General features: G+C 38.0%; 2 protein-coding genes across 5 annotated transcripts; both read left to right on the top strand.

Annotated features, from left to right (window-relative positions):
- Positions 1–544: 544 nt before the first annotated feature.
- BBS5 (Bardet-Biedl syndrome 5) lies at positions 545–13,085 on the top strand. 4 transcript variants are annotated; one of them, XM_082057010.1, is made up of 12 exons: positions 545–675; positions 2,323–2,405; positions 3,256–3,321; positions 5,165–5,214; positions 5,904–6,031; positions 6,881–7,016; positions 7,999–8,094; positions 8,608–8,670; positions 9,491–9,625; positions 9,722–9,805; positions 11,534–11,557; positions 11,673–13,085. In XM_082057010.1, exons 1-12 carry the CDS (start codon positions 614–616, stop codon positions 11,772–11,774), a joined length of 1,029 nt encoding a protein of 342 aa, XP_081913136.1. In that variant the 5' UTR covers positions 545–613; the 3' UTR covers positions 11,775–13,085. The 4 variants fall into 4 exon arrangements, with proteins under 4 accessions (XP_081913136.1, XP_081913135.1, XP_081913138.1 ...); XM_082057009.1 differs by having other exon boundaries at positions 11,504–11,557; XM_082057011.1 differs by lacking the exon at positions 545–675 and adding an exon at positions 870–1,022 and having other exon boundaries at positions 11,504–11,557.
- A 1,117-nt stretch (positions 13,086–14,202) lies between these two features.
- Positions 14,203–21,907, top strand: KLHL41 (kelch like family member 41). The gene is made up of 6 exons (XM_082057008.1): positions 14,203–15,410; positions 18,051–18,208; positions 18,301–18,408; positions 18,671–18,856; positions 19,869–20,015; positions 20,879–21,907. Exons 1-6 carry the CDS (start codon positions 14,301–14,303, stop codon positions 20,988–20,990), a joined length of 1,821 nt encoding a protein of 606 aa, XP_081913134.1. The 5' UTR covers positions 14,203–14,300; the 3' UTR covers positions 20,991–21,907.
- The last annotated feature ends 1,906 nt before the right edge of the window (positions 21,908–23,813 follow it).

The raw sequence follows: 23,813 nt of genomic DNA, 5'->3' as shown, positions 1-23,813 counted from the left end.
TTTTTTCATTATTATTTGAAAGTGCCAGGATACTGCAATTAAAATTCAGATAAATTTTCGAGTTATTCCAAATTAAAAAGAGAATGATACGTGGCATCTCGTTTAAAAACAAAGAAACAAACACAAAACCAGCAGAACAAAACCAACTCTCTGAGGACTTAAGAGCTGTAACACACCGAGTCAGCGAGGGTTTCCCAGGTTCTAGGCTCACCGGCTGTACCAGGGGTGGGTTTAACGGTGGCTGACGGCAATACCACTGTTACCTTGTACCAGACAAAACTGAGACGCGAGGAAAAGCTGCTATTACTACATGTACCAGCGACTCGGAGCGCTCCGCTCTCCGGCATAAAACGCTCAGAAACGCCAGGCCGTGGATGCTGCGAGGCTGCGCAACCGCGCCGGCCACAGGGCCAAAGCAACACAACCCGCTGCCGCCGCGGCCGTTACCTCAGCCGGGCGAGGGGCGGGGCCTGCGAGAGCGGGAGAACGGGCGGCCCCTGCACGTGCACCGCCGTAGCCAATCCCGAGCGCTGCGGGGGCGTGAGGCTCCACCCCCGTTGCCACGGCGGCGCGCGGACTCGGCGGAGGGTGCAGCGCGCGGCGGCTGGCAGCCATGAGCGGGGTGCTGGACGTGCTGTGGGAGGACAGAGATGTCCGCTTCGACATCTCCCCGCAGTGAGTGTCCTGGGCCTGCCCGCTCCTCACAGCGGGGCTCTCGGACCGGAACGGCGGCTGTCCGTAGGCTGAGCGGGGTCGGCATTCGTGGCGCGGTGCATGCTGGGAGCCTTCCCCGTGCGGCGGGGCGGGGAGCGCGTTTACTTGGCAGAGCGGGAAAAGGCCTGAGCGGGGTTGGGGCGTTTTTTGTAGGTGGAGTCTAGTTACCTTTTCCAATCTGTGAAATAAGAGAGAAAATTAAAAAGAAAAAACACAGCAGGTTTCACACTGGATGACCGAGGGAAGGGTGTGCTTTCCCCAGCCACCTGTAGCATTGCCTGGCGCTGAGACGTGAAAACACACTTGAGGTGCGTGTCTGAGGGGCCGATACCGGTCACTGTGAACAAGGACTCGGCGTCGGCAGGCTGAGCTCACAGCAGCGAGCAGTGGCTGTACAGCCCCCGGGCAGGCTGAGCTCACAGCAGCGAGCAGTGGCTGTACAGCCCCCGGGCAGCCGGAGCTGAGGGGCTGTCCGGTCCTTCCCGGGCAGACGGTGCTGCCTCACTCCTGTGGGCCCCAGCCTCCCTAAGCCTCACCCGAGACGTAACACTTCTGCTCTGGTTTCTGTGGAAAAACCTGCGTAGCTTTTGTAATGTGGACCTACAGATTAGCAGCTGGTTGGTGATGATTTTGAGGATGGAGGCTTGAAGGTGTACTACCATGCTTGTCTCTCTCCTGCTCCTTTGGCCGTACTGAGAACAGCCCCTCAGACACATCCCTCAAGTGTGCTGCCTGCAGTAATTTTAGAAATGTGAAAATGTATTTTGGATGTTTAAGTAGTTGTGGTTTATTTTGTTGTAGAATTGTCATGTGGACAGAGCCTTCTTACGTATTTTCTTTAATGCTAATGTTACTATTCTTGCTATGTCCTGTCTAATATTTTTTGTGCTGTTCTGGTGATGTATTACTGAGTCCATACCTAGTGGCTCAATCCTGATCTCCAATGGAATTGCCCTCCTGCTAATGCATTTTGTTTCTGTCATGCCAATACACTAAAAAGTTTTGGCTGCTTTACACAATGCAGTTAAAAGATAGCAAAACTTCACAGTACATCCGTTGTTATGTAATTAAGTGGCTAGAGCAGTTAAATCAAGAAAAAAAAAAATCGAAAAAACCCACCAAACCATACAATTTGTGGAAAATTTAGCAGAGCAGTTCACATGTCTGTATACGTATGGTATTTCCTTTGCTGGCATCTGTTCTTTCCTGACCCTAACTCCACTCCTTATAACCTAAAATTACAGCAAGGGGCAACAAACTCCATCAGTTAAAAATTATGTGAGTGCAAATTTGGGGGTTTTCCCTCCCATTTTCACACATCTTTTCCCTATTTTGGGGTATACTTTGCTTGGTTACACTTGCTATGTAATTATTTGTTTACTATTATAATTTAATAATAAAGGTATTAATATTTTTCATATGCCAGATGCAGTGATAACAATTTCAGGTATATAATATTGATCTGTGTGTATGTGTGCATATGTGGATTCTTCATTGTATGTTGCACAAAAAAAGATGAGAGACAAAAGCAAAGTGGGGAAATAAAAATGGCCTTCTTTTGGAGGAGAAATCTAATAAATTTTTCATTAGGTAATTTTTTTCTTTTAGACAAATGAAAATGAGACCTGGAGAGGTCCTTATAGACTGCTTAGAGTCTGTTGAAGATACCAAAGGAAACAATGGAGACAGAGGTAATCACATACTGAGGGAAATTGTAGACTTTCTAATATTTAACCTGTATACGTTCCTGAAAGCCTTGTTGGGTTTCCATTGAACTCAGTATCAATGGTCTGTTGCAGAAAGCAGATCCTGCCTGTTTCACAGATCTGTCTCCCTTGGAGTACTATCAAATAGGATCTCTTGGTCAAAGTTGTAGGAAGGTGATAATCTTGTCTCAGAATTTGTTTAGAATTTAAAGCCTTATAAGAATAATCCATTTATAAACATTGTGGTGATCTTTTGCTGTAATCCTCTTTAATGCTTAGTTTTTCCTAACCTGGTTTAAACTGAATCAGTAAGGAATATATATATAGTATGCTAGGGCATTAAGCTGCCAGCATGCTGTGACCCTTCCTGGGGCTGGGTGTGCTGCTGTACAGGGTACACAATCAAATAAATTTGCATGTGACATAAAGGGGGGAGGTTATTTGTGAAGACAGCTGCGACAGTTAACTCACTGCCTTCCCCTTCTCCTCCACAGAGCAGTTCTGCACTGATTGTGTCTCCACATTTTTACCTTAGACAGGTGGATGGGAAACCAGTAACTGTTCTTGGTTTAGTTTTGAGGAATGCTGGTGTATTTTAGAGGTTGTTTCATTTCTTTCTTGCTGGATTTTTTCTCCTAGAATTTGAAAAAAAAGAAAAAGTGCTTAGTGATTTTCAGGGCAGGGGTAGGGATGTCCTGTGCTTTTCTTCTTTTTGCTGTCGGGTTAAGGAATATTCTGGTGTTTCAAAACAAGAGGTAACTATGTAACACAGAATGGAACATTTAATTTAATAGCAGTTATTCAGATTAAAAATATCTACACTCTTTATTTCCAGGTAGACTGCTTGTGACAAATTTGCGGATTATTTGGCGCTCATTGTCACTGCCCAGAGTCAATCTCTGTGAGTATCATTTCCTGTAGAATTACTACAAATTTTGTATTTCCTTTGTGGTAGCAAGCTATTCTTTCACAATCACATTGATTAAAGTATAGAACAGTAAAGTGTAGTTCTACTGTTCTGGAAAGTCTGAAATAAATGGTTACTAATGAATCTATTTCTAATATAGGAACTGTTACTATAATTTGTAGTAAAATCTTAAAATTCAATGTTCATTTCTCAAAGCAGAAGTTGAAGAGTACTTCAGACATATTTTTTATTTGGCCTATGTGGGCGGGATTCATTTGTTATTCTAGAAAGAAACAAAAGTTTCTTCACACCTTGCTTCACTTGTACTTGTTGCCACCTGTTTGTTCACATTCTGTACTGTCCTATAGTTTGTATTCCCCACAAGTACCTGCCTTTCCAAATTTACTATTGTAAGCTCTGAATAAGCTTCTAATTTTAGCTATATGAGTAGCTAGCAGTCTACCCATATTTAATTCAACTTGCATAAACAAGGCAGGACGCACTTTGTACACAAATTATTTCCAGTGCTTTGTCCCCAGAAGCTAGTCAATATTGAAAAATGTGTATTCTGTTCATAATGTATACAAAATTATGTCCTCTGCCTGCTTGCTTTTCTGCATTTGCTATCTCATACATGCACGCACATACAAGTGCACCTACATACACTGCTACTTTCATATGTATTTATAAATTAAAAAAAAAAAGTTTGCTTGTGTATTTAAGTTTGAGGATAGACTTTTGTAGAGGAGATCACAAAGAAACTTATGGAGTAGTTCAGCCCTATAGAAGCTCAAGGAAGTCTAACCTGTGGCTTTTAGAGTTTGAAATACTCTCTAGCTTTCAAGATAATGTATTATTTCTTATATTAAGATAATAAATTGACAAAAAAATTATTGGACGCTCTTTTCGACCATTGCTGTTTCTTTTAGTTTTAGACAATTTCTCATAAGCAACATAGGAAATAGTATTTTTTTGTTATTTTCATAAGTATTAATTCCATAAAAATTTAATATTGGTATGTATATAACTGCTGCCACATCTGAGCTTTTGGAGAAGCAAAATCTTCCCAAAGCAAATTCTAGTTCTCCTTTGATTTTTGTTCTTTTTTTTGGAACCAGTCTGTGCTACTGTTGGTATCAGTAGCAGGGTTGTCATTGACATTCAGATTTAGCTCAGCACCATTGTAGTACATCCATTTGTTTTATGAAGAACATCTGGGATTGTTCCTGTTCTTATTTTGTGTCAGAGCACTACAGCAGAAGAGGCAAAGTGAAATTTATAAGTTTTTTCCTCTTATTTTTGTTTCTTGTCCACTTATACTTCCATTTTGCTGCTTTTTTCTTTGTCATGGCCTTAGCTCCTCTTCTACAAAATATTATATCCATGTGGAAAGTTTTATTTATAAAGGTAAAATTTACAGGCAACATAATGATGAAACAGACCTTCTTGAGGCAACAGTCAAACATGAAACAAGGGAAATTCTGATTAGATATTAGAAGAAAAACATTCACAATGATGGCAGTCAAAGAGTGGAACAGGTTCCTGGAGTGGCTGTGGAATCTCCTTCTTAGGAAATATTCAAAACTGAATTGGACAGTGTCTGAGCAGCCAGATGCAGCTGGTCCTGCTTTGAGAAACGCATTGGACTAAGGTCCTTTCCAGCTTAAACTAGTCATTGATTTTGCGATGAGGGCCCAGACCATTAACAACGATGTGTAATTCTCATAAATAGCATCCAAAGCTGTGCTACAAAATTCAATATTATACTTGTAATTTTGTCTATTATTTTTTCTTGTTCTCAAAACTATGCTTTTTTCTTTCATCCCCTAACTTTTAGCTGTTGGTTACAACTGTGTTATAAATATAACTACAAGAACTGCCAACTCAGTAAGTTTCAAAAAATACTTTTAAAAATAATAAATGATGCTGTAATTCATTGTTTATGCTTATTGCACTATATCAACAATAATCTAAAAATTTACTTGCAAGAACAGTAATAGAATAGTAATGAAAGTTTAGTTTTAAAAGTTTACAGAGTTTTACATTCCTGTAGGAGTGTGTTTTTAATCAGTTTCCTAAGGCAGTAAAACTCCTGTAATCACACTGTCTGGTGATTTTGTTCCCCTCTAGGTAAGGTCAGCACCTCTTGGTTCCTTGTGTCTGAATTTAACAAAGGTCTAGAGAGGCACCAGTTTTGTGCAAGAAAGCTCTCGAATATATAGCCTGAATTACATACAACTGTGAAGCCATTTGCTTAGCTTGCAGCAAAGAACTAGCAGGGAGATTATATAGGTTCCCCAGGTAAAAAAGCCAAAAATTCTGTTTCAGTTACGATGTTGCAAATATATAACAGCCAAGCTTCATTAGTTCTACTGTTGATGGAACTGCTAGTTTCCAAAAAAAAAAAAACCTGAATACATTTGAAGACAGCAGTAGATCAGTGGTAGAATCAGGATTACAACTTTCAGATCTACTATTTAGAACAAGAATTTAGAAAATATGTCAAGATTATTTATCGCCTGTACAGTCAAGCTACTATATTGTCAAAATGTTATATTTCATATTTTTTCTTACAGAAATTACGAGGGCAGACAGAAGCTCTCTATATATTGACTAAATGTAACAATACACGGTTTGAGTTCATATTTACCAATGTTGTCCCCGGGAGTCCCAGACTCTTCACTTCAGTTATTGCTGTACACAGGTAACTAACTTAAAATACTATTTCTTCATTTACAAAATCCAGTTAATTAAATACATGGAATTACTACGGCTGATGGACTGAGTATATAACTGCCCATATGTAACATTCAGAAAACTTTACCAAAAGAGGAGAGTGCAGGAATGGAGAGAATGATCACAAATTCTAGTAGATAACTGTGAATAATGAAAATTAATGTCTGTTAATACCAGTCATTGATCACAGTATATACACCTAGTGTGTATAAGCTATCTGAGCAAATAAAAGTACAAAAGAGTGAATTTCACTGTGCTTTTTCTATCTATAATTTCTGTCTCTAATAATGTCCCATGACTTTGGACCATGTAATAAAGAGGAGAAGTTAAATCCTGGTCAAAACTCTGACTGTGGATGTTTCCCACCTAAAAATAAGTCATCTGAATGAATGTGTGCATAAGAAGTTACCATATGTCTCTATTTAAGAGCATTGGAAGACTGACATACGTATGTTGAATGTTTGTGACTTAACTGGCACTGAAAAATAAAGGTTTCCTGATGTCCATACTACATATAACTTGAGACCCAGAAGACTTATGCTTTGCAATAGAGGCTGGGACATTACTGTCTTAAGGAGAAGAAGGAAATAGTATACACAATAAAGGAGATCAAAACAGATGTCAAAAACCCCCCATTTAAGTTTAAAGATAATATCCTTAAGGAAAGCTGAAATATAATGGTTTACTAGTACTCTCATTTCTGTGCAACGTGGTGATAACAAAAGTTGAAAATAAACATTTCATATCGGTGCTAAAACAAACAGTAAAAACAATAAAGACACTGAAATTATAATGTGTATTTTTTATTTTTTTGCAGAGCTTATGAAACTTCTAAAATGTATCGTGATCTAAAGCTGAGAAGTGCATTGATTCAAAACAAGCAACTGAGATTATTACCACAAGAACAAATATATGATAAAATCAATGGAGTTTGGAATTTATCAAGTGACCAGGTATAGTGAAAAATGAAACTATGTTGACTACAGCAAAGTTAAAATGTTTTGGCTTTCATTAAGCAATTGTACTGCTGTAGTTTTGTAACCTCAAAGGAATTACCCTAAATTCAGTCCATCAACTGATGCACGTGGAGAAGGTGGTCCCATATATTTGCTACTCAGTACAGCAAAGTCTCTTTTTGGCAACCTGAAGTCTACGTGACTTGGTTAATATGCAAGGAACTAGATATACAGCTCCTATTAAAACGGTATATTTATGAGTGTAAAGCTCTGTGTCATCCTGAAAGACACACTGTTTCCAAAGTGCTCTGCTGAATATTTGTATGTTTACGTGCGGCTTTGACTACAGTGTAAGACTGTATTGTCTTTTAATTACAGGAAATTGAAAATATTGGAATAGGAATCCATGTCTTAAAAATTTAAGACCTTAAGGAAAAAATAGAAAACGTATCTATTATTTTACAGGATATTAGTTGCAAGTATTTCCCAGAGCCATGAAACAAAATGGGAGCTGTTATTTCTCTCTGTGCAATTTTAGTCCAGAATGGAAATAGGATCCATCCTGACAAGCTGAAAAGTTCTTTCCTCTGCATTCCCTTGGCACACATCTCTACAATTGCCTAAGTTTAACCCACATGCCATTATACTTACGTGGTACGCCAATTCCAGATCTGTACAGTTAAGAACACACTCAGATGCTTCGTGTCCCATGAGGTCTGCTGTGCTGTGATTTGATCCTGCTTTGCTGCAGTAATAGGTACTCCCTGTTATTTTCACCACTCAAGTGCTGTATCCTTTAAAGATTGGACCTTGCTTCCTTGCAATCAATAGAAGCATTTCAACTGGTTTTGGTGGTAATGAATTGGGCTTTTACCGAATTAAATATGAAGTTGATTTAGTTTAAACAGATAGCAGTAATCATATTTGGAAAAAAGGTTTCATACTTCAAAGCAGTTCTAACATACCTTTTCTTTAATAGGGAAATTTAGGAACATTTTTTGTTACTAATGTGAGGATAGTTTGGCATGCAAATATGAATGACAGCTTTAATGTCAGCATACCCTATCTACAAATCGTAAGTATCCTAAAACAATAATTTTTGGAATGAAATGGCCTAAGTTCAAGTCTTCAGTTAACACTCTCAGATAGCCAAAATTAGTATTTCAAGTTCCACAGTCAGGGACGAATTTTGCCTTACCAGCATCAGCCACAGGGTAGATTTCCATCCAGATCAACTGGGGGCTTTCATGGGCAGGTGCAGATGTTGAAAATGGCTTGTATTTATAATTTTCAAACTGTTTATGATGATGCTTCGTGTCAGCTACATACACTGAGATGAATGATCTGTGAACCTGATTTCAGAAATGAACTGTTACCACTTCTCATAAAAGCATGTTTCCCTGAGGTTTTACTAGTTCCAATTTGTAATGGCAAGTGTGAAGGAACGCTGGCAGCCAAGCTTCCACAACCAGTAATTGTAATTAGTACAGTGTAAAAAAATACATATATATTAAAAATAGAAAAAGCATATTTTTATCAAGTAATTCTTAAATTTTTTAACGAACAGTTTTTACCTCTTTACTCTCAGCGTTCAATAAAAATAAGGGACTCAAAGTTTGGCTTGGCACTTGTGATAGAGAGTTCTCAGCAGGTAAGAAGCTTTAATAGCCTTTTTTCATTGTTGCATTTTTATATATAATAGTTCTACAATTCTGAAATGTTATAGGGCTACTTTTAAGGTACTTAGACTATCTTGTGTGCCCTTTTGAACAGAACTTTTTAAAAGTCCTCTTTGCACTGCTTAAAATGTCCGTATGTTGAAGTCAATATGGCTATTGTGAGTAAAGATTTCTCTAATGGAAGCAGCAACAAGCCAGTATGGCTAGTTAAAATAACTGTTAAAACCAGTGTCTTCTGACAGATTATCTTTGGGATCTAATTACTTCTATACTTAATTAAGATCACTATTTTTAATCTTTGTCACTTGTGTATCTGTTTTGCTGTAAAAGACAACATTATTTTTCTTCCATTTGACCTTAATCAGAAATGCTTTTAATGCTGATTTTTTTTAAAGTTCAGCTAACTGTATCTGAAAGCTTCTTCAGTAACATCAAGATCTAACAGGCTAAACATTTGCTGAGTGGCTAGTAATAAATCATTAGTATCACTTCCGAATTTGTCCCGCCCTTGTTGGCTGTTGTTTTTCTGTGTAAGAAGTTTGTTTCCATTTGTATAATGAGGTAACAGTTAAAAGCTTATTTGCCTCATAGAATAACATTGTTATTGTTTTTATTTCATCCATGGTTTTAGTGGCAGAATGAAAATAAGATGATACCAAAATACAGATAATGTTTTATTAGCAAGCTGAAATTTGCTATCATTAAACTGCAATTCTCCATCAAGGGGAAAAAGTTGTTTAAATAATAAGCAACACTAATAAATATATGTCTTTTATTTACTCTGTTATATAGAGTGGAGGATATGTACTTGGTTTTAAAATAGATCCCGTGGAGAAACTACAGGAGGCAGTGAAAGAAATTAATTCACTTCACAAAGTTTATTCAGCTAACCCTATATTTGGAGTGGATTATGAAATGGAAGAAAAGGTACTCCATTCATTTATTTTAAATTAGATACAATATTGTGTTAATATAGATTAAACAGATAGATGGACTGACTTACTTCAATGCTTTAATTTGCAGCCTCAACCTCTTGAAGACCTTACAGTGGAGCAGGTTCAAGATGATATGGAAATAGAATCTGATGAACATACAGATGCATTTGTGGTAAGCTGCTCCAGAGAAAACTAAAAAATGAAATAATTCTTATTTAGTTATTCAATTTTAAGCAATATACAGCTGTAATCCTCTATTAAAGATAAGGTACAACTGAACTTTTTATATTTAAAACACACCTACATGCCTTTTGTTAAAAATCCTGATTACTATAGGACTTTATTCTGTGTATGGATTTTTAACTTTAGAACAAACTATTATTAAAAATAAATAGTACTAGATATTTAAAGCAGTAGTTGTATGTAGTTTTTCAACACACTAGGATCAGAAATAACTTGAAAACCAGCAGTATAATACAATCAAATACATTGTATTAAAACAAGTCTTCCTTATTTTGGAGCAGATTAATAAATGGTGATATCTATAAGCTCAACTCTCACCTAAGATTCAAACTTGAAAGATTTTTAGAAAGGAAACAATAATTTTGAGTCACTTCTGGCAACCTTTTACTCCTGATAATACCAGTTTGGAAAACCGTATTAGTGTCTGTCTCCCAGTATTTCAGGAAAATTTACTTCTAAGTGCATTATATTGCCCAGGAGCTCAATGATCTTCCTTTTAGGAATTCCCACAATGACTGTGTGTGATTGACTGCACAGGTGGACTGCAGATGTTTGCAATGCTACCCTTGAGCCATTGACAGTTGACATATCTTAATTCTTCTCTGAAATTTGGTAAACTAGCAATACTAACACAAATCTTATTTCCACTCTCTTCTTTTGCTATCATTATCGATGCAGATAAGCTCTTACCTGTTCCTTTCTCTCTTTTTTCCTCACTTTTTGCCTTTTCTTCTGCTAGTTTCTGCACAGTTTTATCCAGCCTTCAACACAGTTGAAGACCATTTCCTTAAACGTAGGTTCTGTTTGCTCTGTGGGTGCTTTTGTCACCTGGATTAGCTAACTGTGCTTTGCATATTCTAAAACAAAAACTGGAAGCTGTAAATGACTAGAAGGTGTAGAGGCTTGTACAGCTTGAGATCCAATTGAGCAGGAAAACGCTTCCTTTGCTGGCCCTTGCCAGTTCATAGGGGAAGCCGAAGCAAGATCGGGCTCTTTTTGGTAAATATGAAGATATAGAGCCTGCTGGTCAAGAGACTTCTAGAGCTGTGGCTATTTTCAGATATATCAATTCCCGAACAGTTTGAGTCTTAATTTCCCCACACACAGAATGGGAAAGATTGTATTTCTTTCCCAGATCTCTGAGAGTAGAATAATTTAGTTAAGTGTTCATTTACTCCGTGTTTATTTCTTAGATTATGATGTTAACTGAACTTTGATATTACTTATATATATTTGACGTACTTTTTTGAAATTGAATAATAAATGCTGCTGCATGTGAGGCAGAAAATAGTAGGACACTGTCAGTTTACCTTTGTATTAACATTTATTCCATATAAAGTATTTGTCAGTGTGACAAATGTAATATGAAAATCTTACAATTTAAAAATCTTTATTTATTATGATGGAAGATTTAAAGACTGGCATTTAATGAAAAGTACCATAATCACTAACTCCTGCTAGAACCCTTTTGTTACTTATTTAAACATAGGAAAAGCTTTCAGGTTGTTTATAAAACAAAAATAACACCTATACAGACTGATTTGTTGAAGAAAACTTACCAAATACAGCTTTGACCCCAAGGAATTCTTAGGAAATTTGGTTTTAGACTGTTTTTTTTTTTCTCAAGGTTGTGAAGTATTTGTTCTTTCTTTCGCAGGCTTACTTTGCTGATGAAAACAAGGTAAGAGCATATTATTTCATATTGTCAAATTCATGTTCTTAAAATATGATAATCAAGTTTAAAAGTACCTTCTGTTTTATTTTCTTTTCTCTCATATCTATTGCATTCGAAAAAGCAACACGATGGGGAGCCTGTTTTTTCAGAAGAACTAGGACTTGCAATAGAGAAGCTCAAGGACGGATTCACACTCCAGGGACTCTGGGAAGTACTGACCTGATTTAGGTTGGCATGTCATTGGTTCCTGAGCAGGGAAAGATGCTCATTTCTTACTGGACTGGTGAGATCTGTAGAAGATAATTTAGAAATACCAGAGCAGCAGAGAAAGAACATGCCAAAGCTAAAGAGCAGGCAAATATGATATAATATGCCCTCAGGATATGTCATAAAGGAAAGATTATTCAAACCCCTTATATCTGTAAAAGCTTTTTCTTTATGACATTGTTTCTGTAAGCAGTGGGAGGACAACCTATATCTCATATCTGAAGGGGTGGGGCCCACCCCCTGCAACTCCAGAAGTCCCACCCTTCCTCTGGTCACATGGTACAAAGACCAGCGAGGTCCCTCTCCTGGTCCTGTCAGGTTATAAGGACCTGGAAGTCCCTCCTCACTACAAGCATGGTAGCTGCCATTTTATTTCAGCCACCGTTATGCAAAATGGTGTACCCCACATGTTTTCATCCTGCTTTGTGATTTGCTGACCCCAGGTTTTGACACATTCATACCCTGGGGGTTCTTAGACATATGATTAGCAGGACCAGCCCATCAGGGCAGGAGGAACCCCCCCCAACAACACAGGCTCTGCCATGTAGGGCAGTGTGTGGTATATACTTTGATGCTCAAGTTGAAGTATTTGTCTGTTTATACAGAGCAATGTACTTTCCCATGGTGATTATATTTAAAGCAAATTTCCATAACTTGTTTAATGTTGTGCAAAATAGAAATATAATAATATGCAGAACACTTTGTATCTAGGCATACCGGCTGTGTCCTTGCAGAAGTGCTGTGTTACTAGTAACTTTGACAAAAAGCAATACTGTACCAAATATTCATTTTTTATGTCTTATAATTTCGTTAAATGTTTAGCACATATAATTCCACCAGGTACTTAACTGTAATCCTCATATGGTTGTTTTTTTCTTTCCTTTTTTTTTTTTTTTTTTTTTGGCTAGAGCACTGTCTGTAAGGAATGATCTAGAATAAATCGGACACACAAGTAGCTTGTGTCTGAGTCATTAGACCTTTATGATGTTATGTGTTAGAGAGAAATGAGTCATTTATTGATTAAAGGAAGATGCAGCTGTTACGTTTTCTAGTGAGATAAGGCCTCTGCGCTCTTTTCTATAAGTGGAAAAAGTCAAATGAGCTTTCCTCTCAGCTGTTGTTTTAGCAGCTGACTGTTAAAGTAACCGTGGTGTGAATATCATTGTGGTATTTGTAGAAAATCTTCCAAGGTATATATTTTAATGCAATACTATCTATATTGAAAAGCAATCGTGATTTCAATAAACTTTGGTAATGTTATACCTCATTGTAGATCTTGCATTCAAATAGTTGTGCTTTGATCCTGTTTCCGTTACATTCATGTAACATTTTACTATATGGGTAAAAAGCATTCTCTATATGGGCAAAATACAGTCCTTCATCAAGGTACATTAAACAACTTAGATTTTCAAATTTGTTTTGGATCTGTATTACCACCCTCAATAAAAATCTAAATGTTGCCAGTTTAAATTGTGAAACCTTCAACATAGGCATAATTTTTCTAAATTCACATTCACTTTTCAAACTACTTGTATGATTTGGAGCTTTTTTAGTTTAAATTCAGATTTTTTCTAGGTTTCTTAAATTACACATCCATTAAATAATGTTAATATGGTGGATTACATGTTTTTCATTCTCTGTTCTACCTCTCCTACATACTGTTTTTGGTTTAGTTTAACAGCAGCCAACACCATTTCTAGTACAATCAAATTTTAAAGGATTAATAATGTCTACCTGAAATGAAGGCTGGTGTGTATTAAAGGGGGGTGAAGACTTAATTTTAAATTAATTTTGAAAACAGAACTTCATCTAAACAGTGTATATTTTATGTCTAAACAGTAAGGTTTTGTTTAGATATAAAACCAAATGGATATTAAGAAGCTCAAAATGAATTTCCAAGTCTTAATGTCTAAAGAAATTGCAGATGTGATATGGGTATGTAAAAAATAATATTAGAGCATAGACAATTGCTGCAAAGTTCTGGAATTTTTTACTATCTTTATGACTGCGGCAATAAGATTTATTAAGCAGCTCCAAAAAAGTGAACAGTAATTGCAGCTAACACCTTGATTAATAATATTTCTATTTCAGAGTATTTGGTAACATGGATATTTACAATCTTGCTCATAGCTGTCTCACTAAGGGTCAGATTCTTATGTCCTTAATCATGTCAAATAATTCTTACATTGCAAGTAATCTCATTGATTCAACGTGGAGAATGATGGCAGAACCTGACCAGAGCAACTGAAAGCAGCAGTTGCTTCTTTCAGTCTTTGACAGCTGCGAGAGCAACTCTTTTTTTCCAAACCATCCATCCTAAATTCCGACCTGTGAGAGTATGTACCTATATTTAGCTACCGAGATTAAGTTGCAGAGGCTTCAGGCAGGGCAAAGCACATTGGTCTGCCTTTTCTAGAGACGGAGCGTTGGGCAGACAACAGCTAAAGCTTTCTGCTCCCCCCCTTTCCCAAGTATTCGCGAAATGGATTCCCAAAGGGAACTCACTGAAGAGCTCAGACTTTACCAATCCACCCTTCTTCAGGATGGTCTCAAGGAACTCCTCGAAGAGAAAAAGTTTGTAGATTGCTCTCTAAAAGCTGGCGACAGAAGCCTGCCTTGCCACAGGTTGATTCTGTCAGCATGTAGCCCTTATTTTCGTGAGTATTTCTTATCTGAACAAAATGAAGAGAAAAAGAAGGAGGTGATTCTAGAGAATGTTGACCCCAACATCCTGGATATGATTGTCAAATACCTTTATTCAGCAAGTATTGATCTTAATGATTCTAATGTGCAAGATATTTTTGCTTTGGCCAGTCGCTTTCAGATCCCTTCTGTATTCACTGTGTGCGTCTCCTATCTTCAGAAGAGGCTTGCTGTTGGTAACTGTCTGGCCATCCTTCGATTAGGTGTTCTGCTTGATTGCCCAAGACTTGCATTTTCTGCCCGTGATTTTGTTTCGGATCATTTTGTGCAGATCTGCAAAGAAGAGGACTTCTTACAGCTTGCCCCGCATGAACTTATCTCTGTTATTTCACCTGACAGCTTAAATGTAGAGAAGGAAGAACTGGTATTTGAAGCAGTAATGAGATGGGTCCGAACAGACAAGGAGAACAGAGTAAAGAGCCTGGGGGAAATTTTTGACTGCATACGTTTTCGTCTTATGCCAGAAAAATATTTCAAAGAACATGTTGAGAAGGATGATATAATTAAAAGCAACTCAGACCTTCAGAAAAAAGTAAAGATTATTAAGGATGCTTTTGCTGGAAAACTGCCTGACTCTAGCAAAAGTACAGACAAGTCAACCACAGGGGAGGTGAATGGTGATGTAGGAGATGAAGATTTACTGCCTGGCTACCTAAATGACCTTCCCAGGCACGGCATGTTTGTCAAAGACCTAATTCTTCTGGTTAACGACACTGCTGCAGTGGCTTATGATCCTCTTGAAAATGAATGCTACCTAGCAGCCCTGGCAGAACAGATTCCCAGAAATCATTCCAGTATAGTCACCAAACAAAACCAGGTCTACATTGTTGGAGGACTGTATGTGGAAGAGGAGAACAAGGATCAGCCTTTCCAGTCATACTTCTTCCAGGTATAAGCTTTATCATTGTTGGTGCAATAACAGGTGCTTGTAAGAGTTACTGAAAAGTATTGTGAGTCTATGCAAATGAGTTGTCTGGTCTCTGTACACTACAGGGAGCTATTCCTTTCTCAGAGAGATAAATGGAACTGAGGGACTTGCATCTCCTTTTTCAAGATCAAGCCCCTGGTGAGATCTCAGAAAGATTAAAAACATTAGTACATTACATGTAGGTACTGGCTTTCATTGTTTAAGGCCTAAATTTAAGCCTAATAATATTTTTGTAAAGTATCTTTTACGAATTTCTGTTAACTTCCATGGAAGTTGAGTGCTTAGCCGCTTTAGATCTAATGAGACATCTTTTTTTGCATCTGAAATACTTTTGGGATGGTGATAATGTGCATATTTTAAATGCCACTTTTTCACTCAAATTCTAGAAGTCATATCTACATTGGAAAGCCTTAGGGCATTCTAAAATACACAATTTAGAGGTGGAAGCTTGTTTTCTTGGCAAACTGCCAATGTCAGTAGACCAAACACTATATTTGAACTGAGAGCATAACTTTACATCTTTTTAAAACTGTATACATGTAAGGATGATTAATGCAAACTAACTTCCACAACATATTTCAGAAAATTAGCAAAAATACAATTTGGCATGCTTACACTATAAACTAATTCTGTTGTGTTTTTAGCTACCTGGTTACTTGCTTTGGGGGATATTTAAACTATCCCATGATGAATTATGCTGCTGGCCATTTCCTGTCTTAAGGCACATTGGCATAAAGGAGTGAAATTAGGTCCTTTCAGTATTAAGTAAAGCAGAGTGATAAGCAGTGATAGAACTTTAAAGCCTTAAATATTAAAAAATGCAAATATTAAGTGTTTATAGCAGTATGGCTCACTGTGACTTCAGGCAGAATAAAAGAGTTGGTTTCAGGCATTTGTTATACCTATGAGAGGGAAGTCTTAGGTTGCTGGAGAGGGATTAACACTCTTTCATTTCCCTGTGTAGGTGTAAAACACTAATCACTGAAGTGCAGAACGTTTTACAGAAATACTCTTCCAATAGAAATACTGTGTTAATGTCAAAATGTCTATAATCCAGAACTGTCTGGGGCTACTAGAAAGGGGCCTCTGAAAAACTAAACCTCAAGACCGATGTTAAAAATTGATGAAGTTTTCAGAATCCTACTTTATATGTCTACATCATTTCCTGAAATACTGTTGTCTTGCTTGTCATCTTTAAGCTTTCTTGCTGCTGCTACTGCCTACAGTTAAAATACTTTGCATTACCCATTTGGCTGTTGTTCCCTCAAACATTAATGTGATGCCAAACTGATTTTCACTTACCGATCTCCCTTTCTCCATCTGTGAAGCACCTGTTACCGTTCTATTTGGTAGTTAGCAACCCACTTAGCTACCACCAGCTCAAAAATGCATGACTAGTTTATGCCTGATAGTCAGTAGATATGTCATCTTCAAGACTGATTGACTAAGCATGCTGTGATCTGTGATGGGTACATCTCATCATTACCCTACCCAGCCCCAGCTACTGGGACAGTCCATGTCCATGAATTTCACTGTTGCGATAAAACTTCCTGTCCAATAGGGGTGGTCTATCAAATTTGGGAGATGCATTTTAGCATGGGGCCCTTGACTGTTGGAGCATAATTCTCAAAAAAGGATGTCCCTGAGCTAAGCCCATGATGACTTTGACTGAACTTTCTCTTGTTTTCTATCAATACTTTACACCCATGGAAACTCATATTTTACCTTCCCTTCCTGAAGCAAATCTATATGAAACAGAAGAGAGAAAATGTTCTTTGTGAATGTTTAGGGAGTATTCAGGTTCAATTGTAAGTTCTCAGATCAAAACAAAAATTAAGCATCACAGTTCTAGGAAATTACTGTTTTGATTTGTTTAGTTGGGGTTTTTTTCTTGGTTGGTTGGTTGGTTGGTTTTCTTCTGTCTTCCTTCTACTGTCTTTCTTTAGATGTTTTCAGCACACTGGATGTGAATTGAGAGAGTTGTAGGAGTTCTCAGTAGGCATGACACTAATATTATTGCCAATGGAGCTGCACTGCCTGCCAGTTTTGCTGAGGAATGAAGTCTTTATTCCTTGTGCCTTCAGAGATCTCAGGAACTTTTGAGGGTGTTTGTGATGAAGCACCACCTCTTTTGCTCTACGGATTGCAAAATATCTGTGCCATTTGCCATGTGAGGATATCAGGCATCTCTTGTAGGGATGAGCACCTGTGTGGTGTGGAATGGCAGGAGTGTCTGCTCCCTGCCGGCAGGAAGAGGAACTTGTGCTTTCCAACATGGGATAGGGAACCCAGAGAGTCAGGGTCCTTTCAACAAGGAAGAAGAGCTTAATAGGGCAAAGAAACCATGAAGAGGAGCGAGAGTGAGCAGATGCAAAGAGAGCTGTGTGGCACTGACTCTGCTAGGTCTCGGTACCATGAAGCACGGGTGGGTAGAAGTCATCATTCGTTAGTTGCACTGAGGGAAGGGCAGGTTGCTCAGACAAGCAGACGAGCTGTTGAGAGACACTAAGTGCAATTAGATCTATTTTGTGGTATTATGTTAACTGTGTGAACTTTTACTTTTTTCCTTTCCTAACACTTGGTGTTCTGGTGCTCTTTCAGCTGGACAGCATCGCCGGTGAGTGGGTTGCTCTTCCTCCACTGCCATCAGCCAGGTGTCTCTTCGGGCTAGGGGAGTCAGACAACAAGATCTATGTAATCGCAGGCAAGGACCTTCGCACTGAGGATTCTCTAGATTCAGTATTGTGCTATGATCCTGTGTATGTTTAAAATTTGGTTATGCCCACTGAAGATATGTAAATAGCCCATTGTTAATTGAAAGAGCCTGACAGTGATATTCTTCTTGTTCCAGAGCAATGAAATGGGGTGAGATCAAGAAACTGCCTATCAAAGTATATGGGCATGCTACTATCTCAAACAACGGATTGATATATTGTCTTGGTGGAAAAACGGATGACAAGTGAGTCTCTAAGACTTTCACGACAATTTACATTATTTGGTTGGTCCTTTAGAGATTATATGTCCTTACACTCAGAAATAAAGTTATATGGGTGTGATTAGTGCTTTGTAGACATGCAAAGATTCCCAGATTAGATACATCCTCTCATGGAGAGGAAAGAGGTGTTATACACAAACCCACGCAATCCACCTCAACTAGGCCTCACTTGGAACAAGCCAAAAGTTCATTGGAAATTATCACAGGTTTTCTTTTTCCCCCCCAGGAAGTGTACTAATAGACTATTTGTATACAATCCCAAGAAAGGAGACTGGAGAGACCTGGCTCCAATGAAAGTGGCTCGCTCGATGTTTGGAACAGCTATCCATAAGGGCAAGATTGTCATTGCAGGTGGTGTCACTGAAGAAGGCCTTACTGCATCTGTTGAAGCTTTTGATCTGACCACCAATAAGTGAGTGCAATATTCAAGCTATTTTTAAATAAGTATTTTATCATCTAGGGTTTTAGGAGCTCTGAGGTAAGAGTCACAAAGGTGTTCAGGTGCCTGCACTCCCACTGAGACACTTGATCTACATTTGCATCTGCAACAGCAGCAGCAGCTTAAAGAACCCATCTCTGGCCTTTCCTGCCCCCACATGCACTTTCTGTGCTCACATAGCTACATTGCAAGCAGGATCAAAGAGCTCATGGAACGAAAATAACCCACCCTCTAATCTTATTTTTTAATTTAATTGATTACTGTCCCAATTTAATTGACCACACAGCTGCATAAACAGGTGTGCTGGCATAATAGGGGAGAAGTGGAAGAGATGGGCAAGGGCTGCTCGATCTAGTTGAAATGGCACTGGCACTAAACATGAAACCACAGCAAGAGAAATCCGGTGCCTGAACAGGAACAGCTGAACATCCTTTGGGTACGTGGCCTTGTGAAGTCTCACTTTTCACTTACCTCGTCATGGCAAATACCATTTACTACTAGTTAGTGACAGACAGATAACAATGCTTATTTATTTAATATGAAAACTCCAGGAAGACTTTCAATTTTAAGTGCATGCTCTGCAATACTATGGAGAAAAAGTAATGACAAAAGAGAGTAAGTTGTACCTGGAAATAGCTCACTTATTTGGTCCAGATACTTTCCAATGTTTTTCCTTGCAGCCAGAATCTTTTGCAGTCAGCATCCCTCAAATGTTTATGATTTTCCAGGAGTTTATACCCTCTGTACCTTTCTTACCTTAATTTTCCTTTTTGTTACTTTCTTTTCTTTTCCTATAATCTTATTTACAAACTTTCATTTAAAATATCAGTAAAGCTTTATTATGATAGCTCAAACTTGTAAGTGGTCCCTTCACTCAAGAGGTCCTTGGTACCTGAATTTGTGTCACCCAGAGGTGTATTTTAGTGCATTAAGTTTAGAATATTTCTCATGTGTGTTTAACTTAGGTTTTTCTTTTCATTTTCAGGTGGGAAATTATGCCTGAATTTCCCCAAGAGAGAAGTTCCATCAGTTTAGTCACCTTAAGTGGAGCTTTGTATGCTATTGGAGGCTTTGCAATGATTCAGCTTGAATCTAAAGAATTTGCACCCAGTGAAGTCACTGACATATGGAAGTAAGTTTAATTTTAATCACACTTTCCCAGTGGAAATCCCTAAAATTGAGGTTTGTAGACACTGGATGGTAAAATTAACTGCCTGTTTAAGTCTGGAAATGAACCATAGCACAGGTTCTAAAGCACTTGCTGACAGATAGAAATGTTTGTCAGAAAGTAACAAATAAACACAAGATTTATATCTAATTACTACTTCCACCTACTAATAATTTGAACAGTTGGAATCATGATCTTCAGATCCTTTTACTCTCCAAAAGAGTAAGTCGCCATATCTCTTGACAGGTTTAGCCTTGTGAGTGTACCATAAAAACATGCTTTTTTGTGATACTCTTACACAGAAAAGCCTGTATACACAGAGGTCTGTACATGTTTGTATGTGCTTATAGTCAAATGAGTAATTGTTCTGAGAGAATCAGAAATCCTTATCTCCTAGTTTTTTTTTAAATCTAAATTATAGTAACAGTGATGAAACATCACATCCCTCCTGTGATTCTTCAGTTGCTAAGGTATTAATAAATTCAGGAGTTTTAACTGGCAGGAGGATAGGAAAGATTTCTAGAAAAACCATCTTTATACATAAAAAAACTGAAGGAATTCAGAAGAGGTATTTAAGACAAGGAGGAAGGTTTTATAGGAGTAATTAAAGTATGTCACAGGCCAGCAACAAGCTTTAGGGACTAGGATAAGGACAACTCACATGTGCCAGAACATCTTTCTGTTCTGGAGGACAAAAGCAGCCTTTTGTGGCACCCTGCAGCACATGGGTGCTACAAGCCTTTGCAACTGTCTTCCATGTATATGTGATGAAGCATCAAACTCAAATTTTAAGAAGCTATGTTCTGACCTTATTTTGTTAAATGCAGGTATGATGATGAAAAGAAGGAATGGATTGGCATACTGAAAGAGATCCGATATGCTACTGGAGCCTCCTGCCTGGCTACACGCTTAAACCTCTTCAAGTTATCAAAACTGTAAATAAAATGCTAGAAAATGCAATATGGTGAGGGAGTTTTGATAGGCTCCTCTGGTTTGGTGCAAGAAAATGTCCCCAAATTGTACAGTTTTGTAGCAGCATACTAGTTATACTGTTAACTGTTCAACAGTTCATCTGTCGTGTCCGAGTCTTAACATATTTACTAGCAAATCAACAACTGATTTTTTGCCAGCGTTTAAAATCCTGAAGAATTCTAATTAACTTTGATTAGAATAAATGAAGATTTCACAGAGAACTCAATTTTTTTGCTCTGTGAAATTGCCAGTAAAACTAGTTAGGCTTTTTTACACTCAGACAATCCAGGATATTGGTGGCTTATCCTCCAAACCATGCCCATGAATTAGTTGTTAAGTTAAATACAACTAGTAGTTAGCTAATGTTATTCTAGCTGGTTGTTTGTACAGCCTGATTTTCCAATTCAGCAATGTTTGTAAATCCTGCATTCTTCAGCCATATCTTGAAAATGTTTTCATTAGAGCCTTCTAAAAATAATTTAGCCTGGAACTGAAGTGCATATTGAAAAGAAAAGTGGCCTAGTAGTATGTGGCCTAAGAAATGCCAACCTCAGCTAAAGCTGTACTAGTAGCTAGACGTGAGGAAAGAGAAAGAAGTTCACAAGGTCAATAACTCCACTGTTTCATCTACTATGTTTAGGCTTCTGGTAACAAAGATTTTCCACTTTTTTATGCTTTTGTATTTATTTCCAAAGCAAATATTTTACAGAAGATTTTCCTCAGAGATCTGAGGCCATTAACAAGCATTCATTAACAAGTCCTAGAAGAACTGATCATCAGCAAATACCTATGGCAGAGAGGACTTTTCCACCTAATAAAGAGTTTATGCATTTTGATGTTGAAAATTTTAAGAATTAAACGTTGTTTTTAAAACTTTAAAAGTATCACTTGATCGTGTCTCTTTTAATGATCAGCTCATCATCACTATCCTATTGACAAGACACAGGTTTCTTAGTACAACCTTTGCCATCTAAACATGAGGAGAAACTTCTTTACTTTGAGGGCGCCAGAACACTGGAACAGGCTGCCCAGAGAGGCTCCTGGATACATTCAAGACCCTCCTGGACACATTCCTGTGTGATCTACTCTGGGTGAACCTGCTTTAGCAGGTGGGTTGGACTAGGTGATCTCCAGAGGTTCCTTCCAACTCCAACCATATTGTGATTCTGTGAAACAGGGCACTCTGTTTTCTTCAAGTAGAGCATGCCCACTATTTTTATAGAGTATCTCTTCAAAGGATTTCTCCATTGAATAAAGAGGGTGTCACAAATCTAAAGGATGTCTTAATTCTAATTACAACTGATGTAGCAGGAAAACTGAAAAAGCAGCCCACCACACCTGACTGAACAGCAATTCCAGCTATGAAATGACCCCTTGCATTGCCTTCCTAGGAGGCAGAAGTAAACATATGGCAAAGGCACAGCCATCATAGCTCATCTCAGTATGTTACTGTACATGATACTTAATCTGTGGGACATCTTTTCTGTTCCCCCCTTTAGTACCCACATCTTCAGCTGTTTTTAGCATCTTTTCATTGGTTCCAGTTAAATCACTGGTTTACAGCAGCCCATCTGCTCTAACACTTGCTGATGTATTTTAGAAAGAATGACTGCAAGGATCAAAAGCAGCACATTTTACTGAAATGCTGTTGTATTTTTATTTTCTTGGATGCCCTTTCTGAATCCACTAACAGCGAGTTTTAGTCCTCTCCCCATTGTGAATACTCATAACTTTATCCATATGTAACTTGAACATACCTGAGTTGGCACAGGTTGACTGCCGGCTACCTAAAAAGCAGGGTTCAGCACAAACACATGACAATCCACCATTGATCACTGCAGCTGCAGCCACTGCCACCTTTCTTGCGCTCCAAGGTTGCTACTTGAAGGCCATCTGTACAGAAGCAGGGACATGCAAGAGCCTTCTGACTTGTAACCTACATTCTGAAATCCTAATCTCTGTTTATGATTGTCTTCTCCAGTTTATACGAAATATAATGTGCATGTGGCTTTCTTGTGTTCTGTGCCTTCAATGACATTTCCTCAAACACTCATTGTCTATGTCTTAGAGTCCTTGTCTGCTTGATACTATAAGCAGACAACCATCTGCTATTTTTTTCAGTCATCCCACAAAAACAAGGGCTGCGTCAGGAGGAGAGCACCTTGCAGCGTAGATCAGTTCTGTCGGTTTTTCGTGGTTTTTCATTAGTGTCCTTATTCATGTTCAGTCAATAAAAATATATTCTTCCACTACTGAGTAGTAAAAAAAAAAAAATATATATATATATGTGTGTGTATAAATATATATGTGTGTATATATATATATGTGTGTATATATATATATATATGTATATATAGATAGTGACAGCCAGGTGCATAATGACCAATTTAGAAATGCAGTTACTTACCTCTGCCAGGTTTCAAAGGAAGCGCTAAAAGAATGTCTATTGCTTCTACTAAAAAGGCAAGAAAACACATACACATTGTTTGTGTGAAAGAGATGGGCAGAGCTGGCAGTCGTGAGGTAATGGCAGGTGCAGTCACCACATTGCTGCTTCAGAAAATGGGCTGATCTGCAGAAGTATGACCATGCTACAGTTCACTACTCTGCAATGAACATTCTCCTGGTTATTCCACGTTTTCCTTCAACATCCCAGTATCTTGTGCCTCCTGACACAAATGCTGGCTGAGTGATCACAGAAAGCCTGGGAACTGGCAGATGGCTTTGAAACATGATAAATAAACCAGCAATGTTTTTCACCACTAGTAACCAAGGTAGTTGTCATTCTCT

This window comes from Streptopelia decaocto, assembly GCF_964273445.1.
Source record: "Streptopelia decaocto genome assembly, chromosome: 6".
NCBI lineage: Eukaryota > Metazoa > Chordata > Aves > Columbiformes > Columbidae > Streptopelia > Streptopelia decaocto.
This window is presented reverse-complemented; position numbering and strand designations above follow the sequence as displayed.

Excerpts from the sequence above, each read along its gene's own strand:
- BBS5 (XM_082057009.1), top strand. The coding sequence starts at position 614 with ATGAGCGGGGTGCTGGACGTGCTGTGGGAGGACAGAGATGTCCGCTTC. Across the intron at positions 8,671-9,490 it reads TGATAGAGAGTTCTCAGCAG|AGTGGAGGATATGTACTTGG; the intron begins GTAAGAAGCTTT and ends TCTGTTATATAG. Across the intron at positions 11,558-11,672 it reads ACTTTGCTGATGAAAACAAG|CAACACGATGGGGAGCCTGT; the intron begins GTAAGAGCATAT and ends CATTCGAAAAAG.
- KLHL41 (XM_082057008.1), top strand. The coding sequence starts at position 14,301 with ATGGATTCCCAAAGGGAACTCACTGAAGAGCTCAGACTTTACCAATCC. Across the intron at positions 15,411-18,050 it reads TCCAGTCATACTTCTTCCAG|CTGGACAGCATCGCCGGTGA; the intron begins GTATAAGCTTTA and ends GTGCTCTTTCAG. Across the intron at positions 18,409-18,670 it reads GGTGGAAAAACGGATGACAA|GAAGTGTACTAATAGACTAT; the intron begins GTGAGTCTCTAA and ends TTTCCCCCCCAG.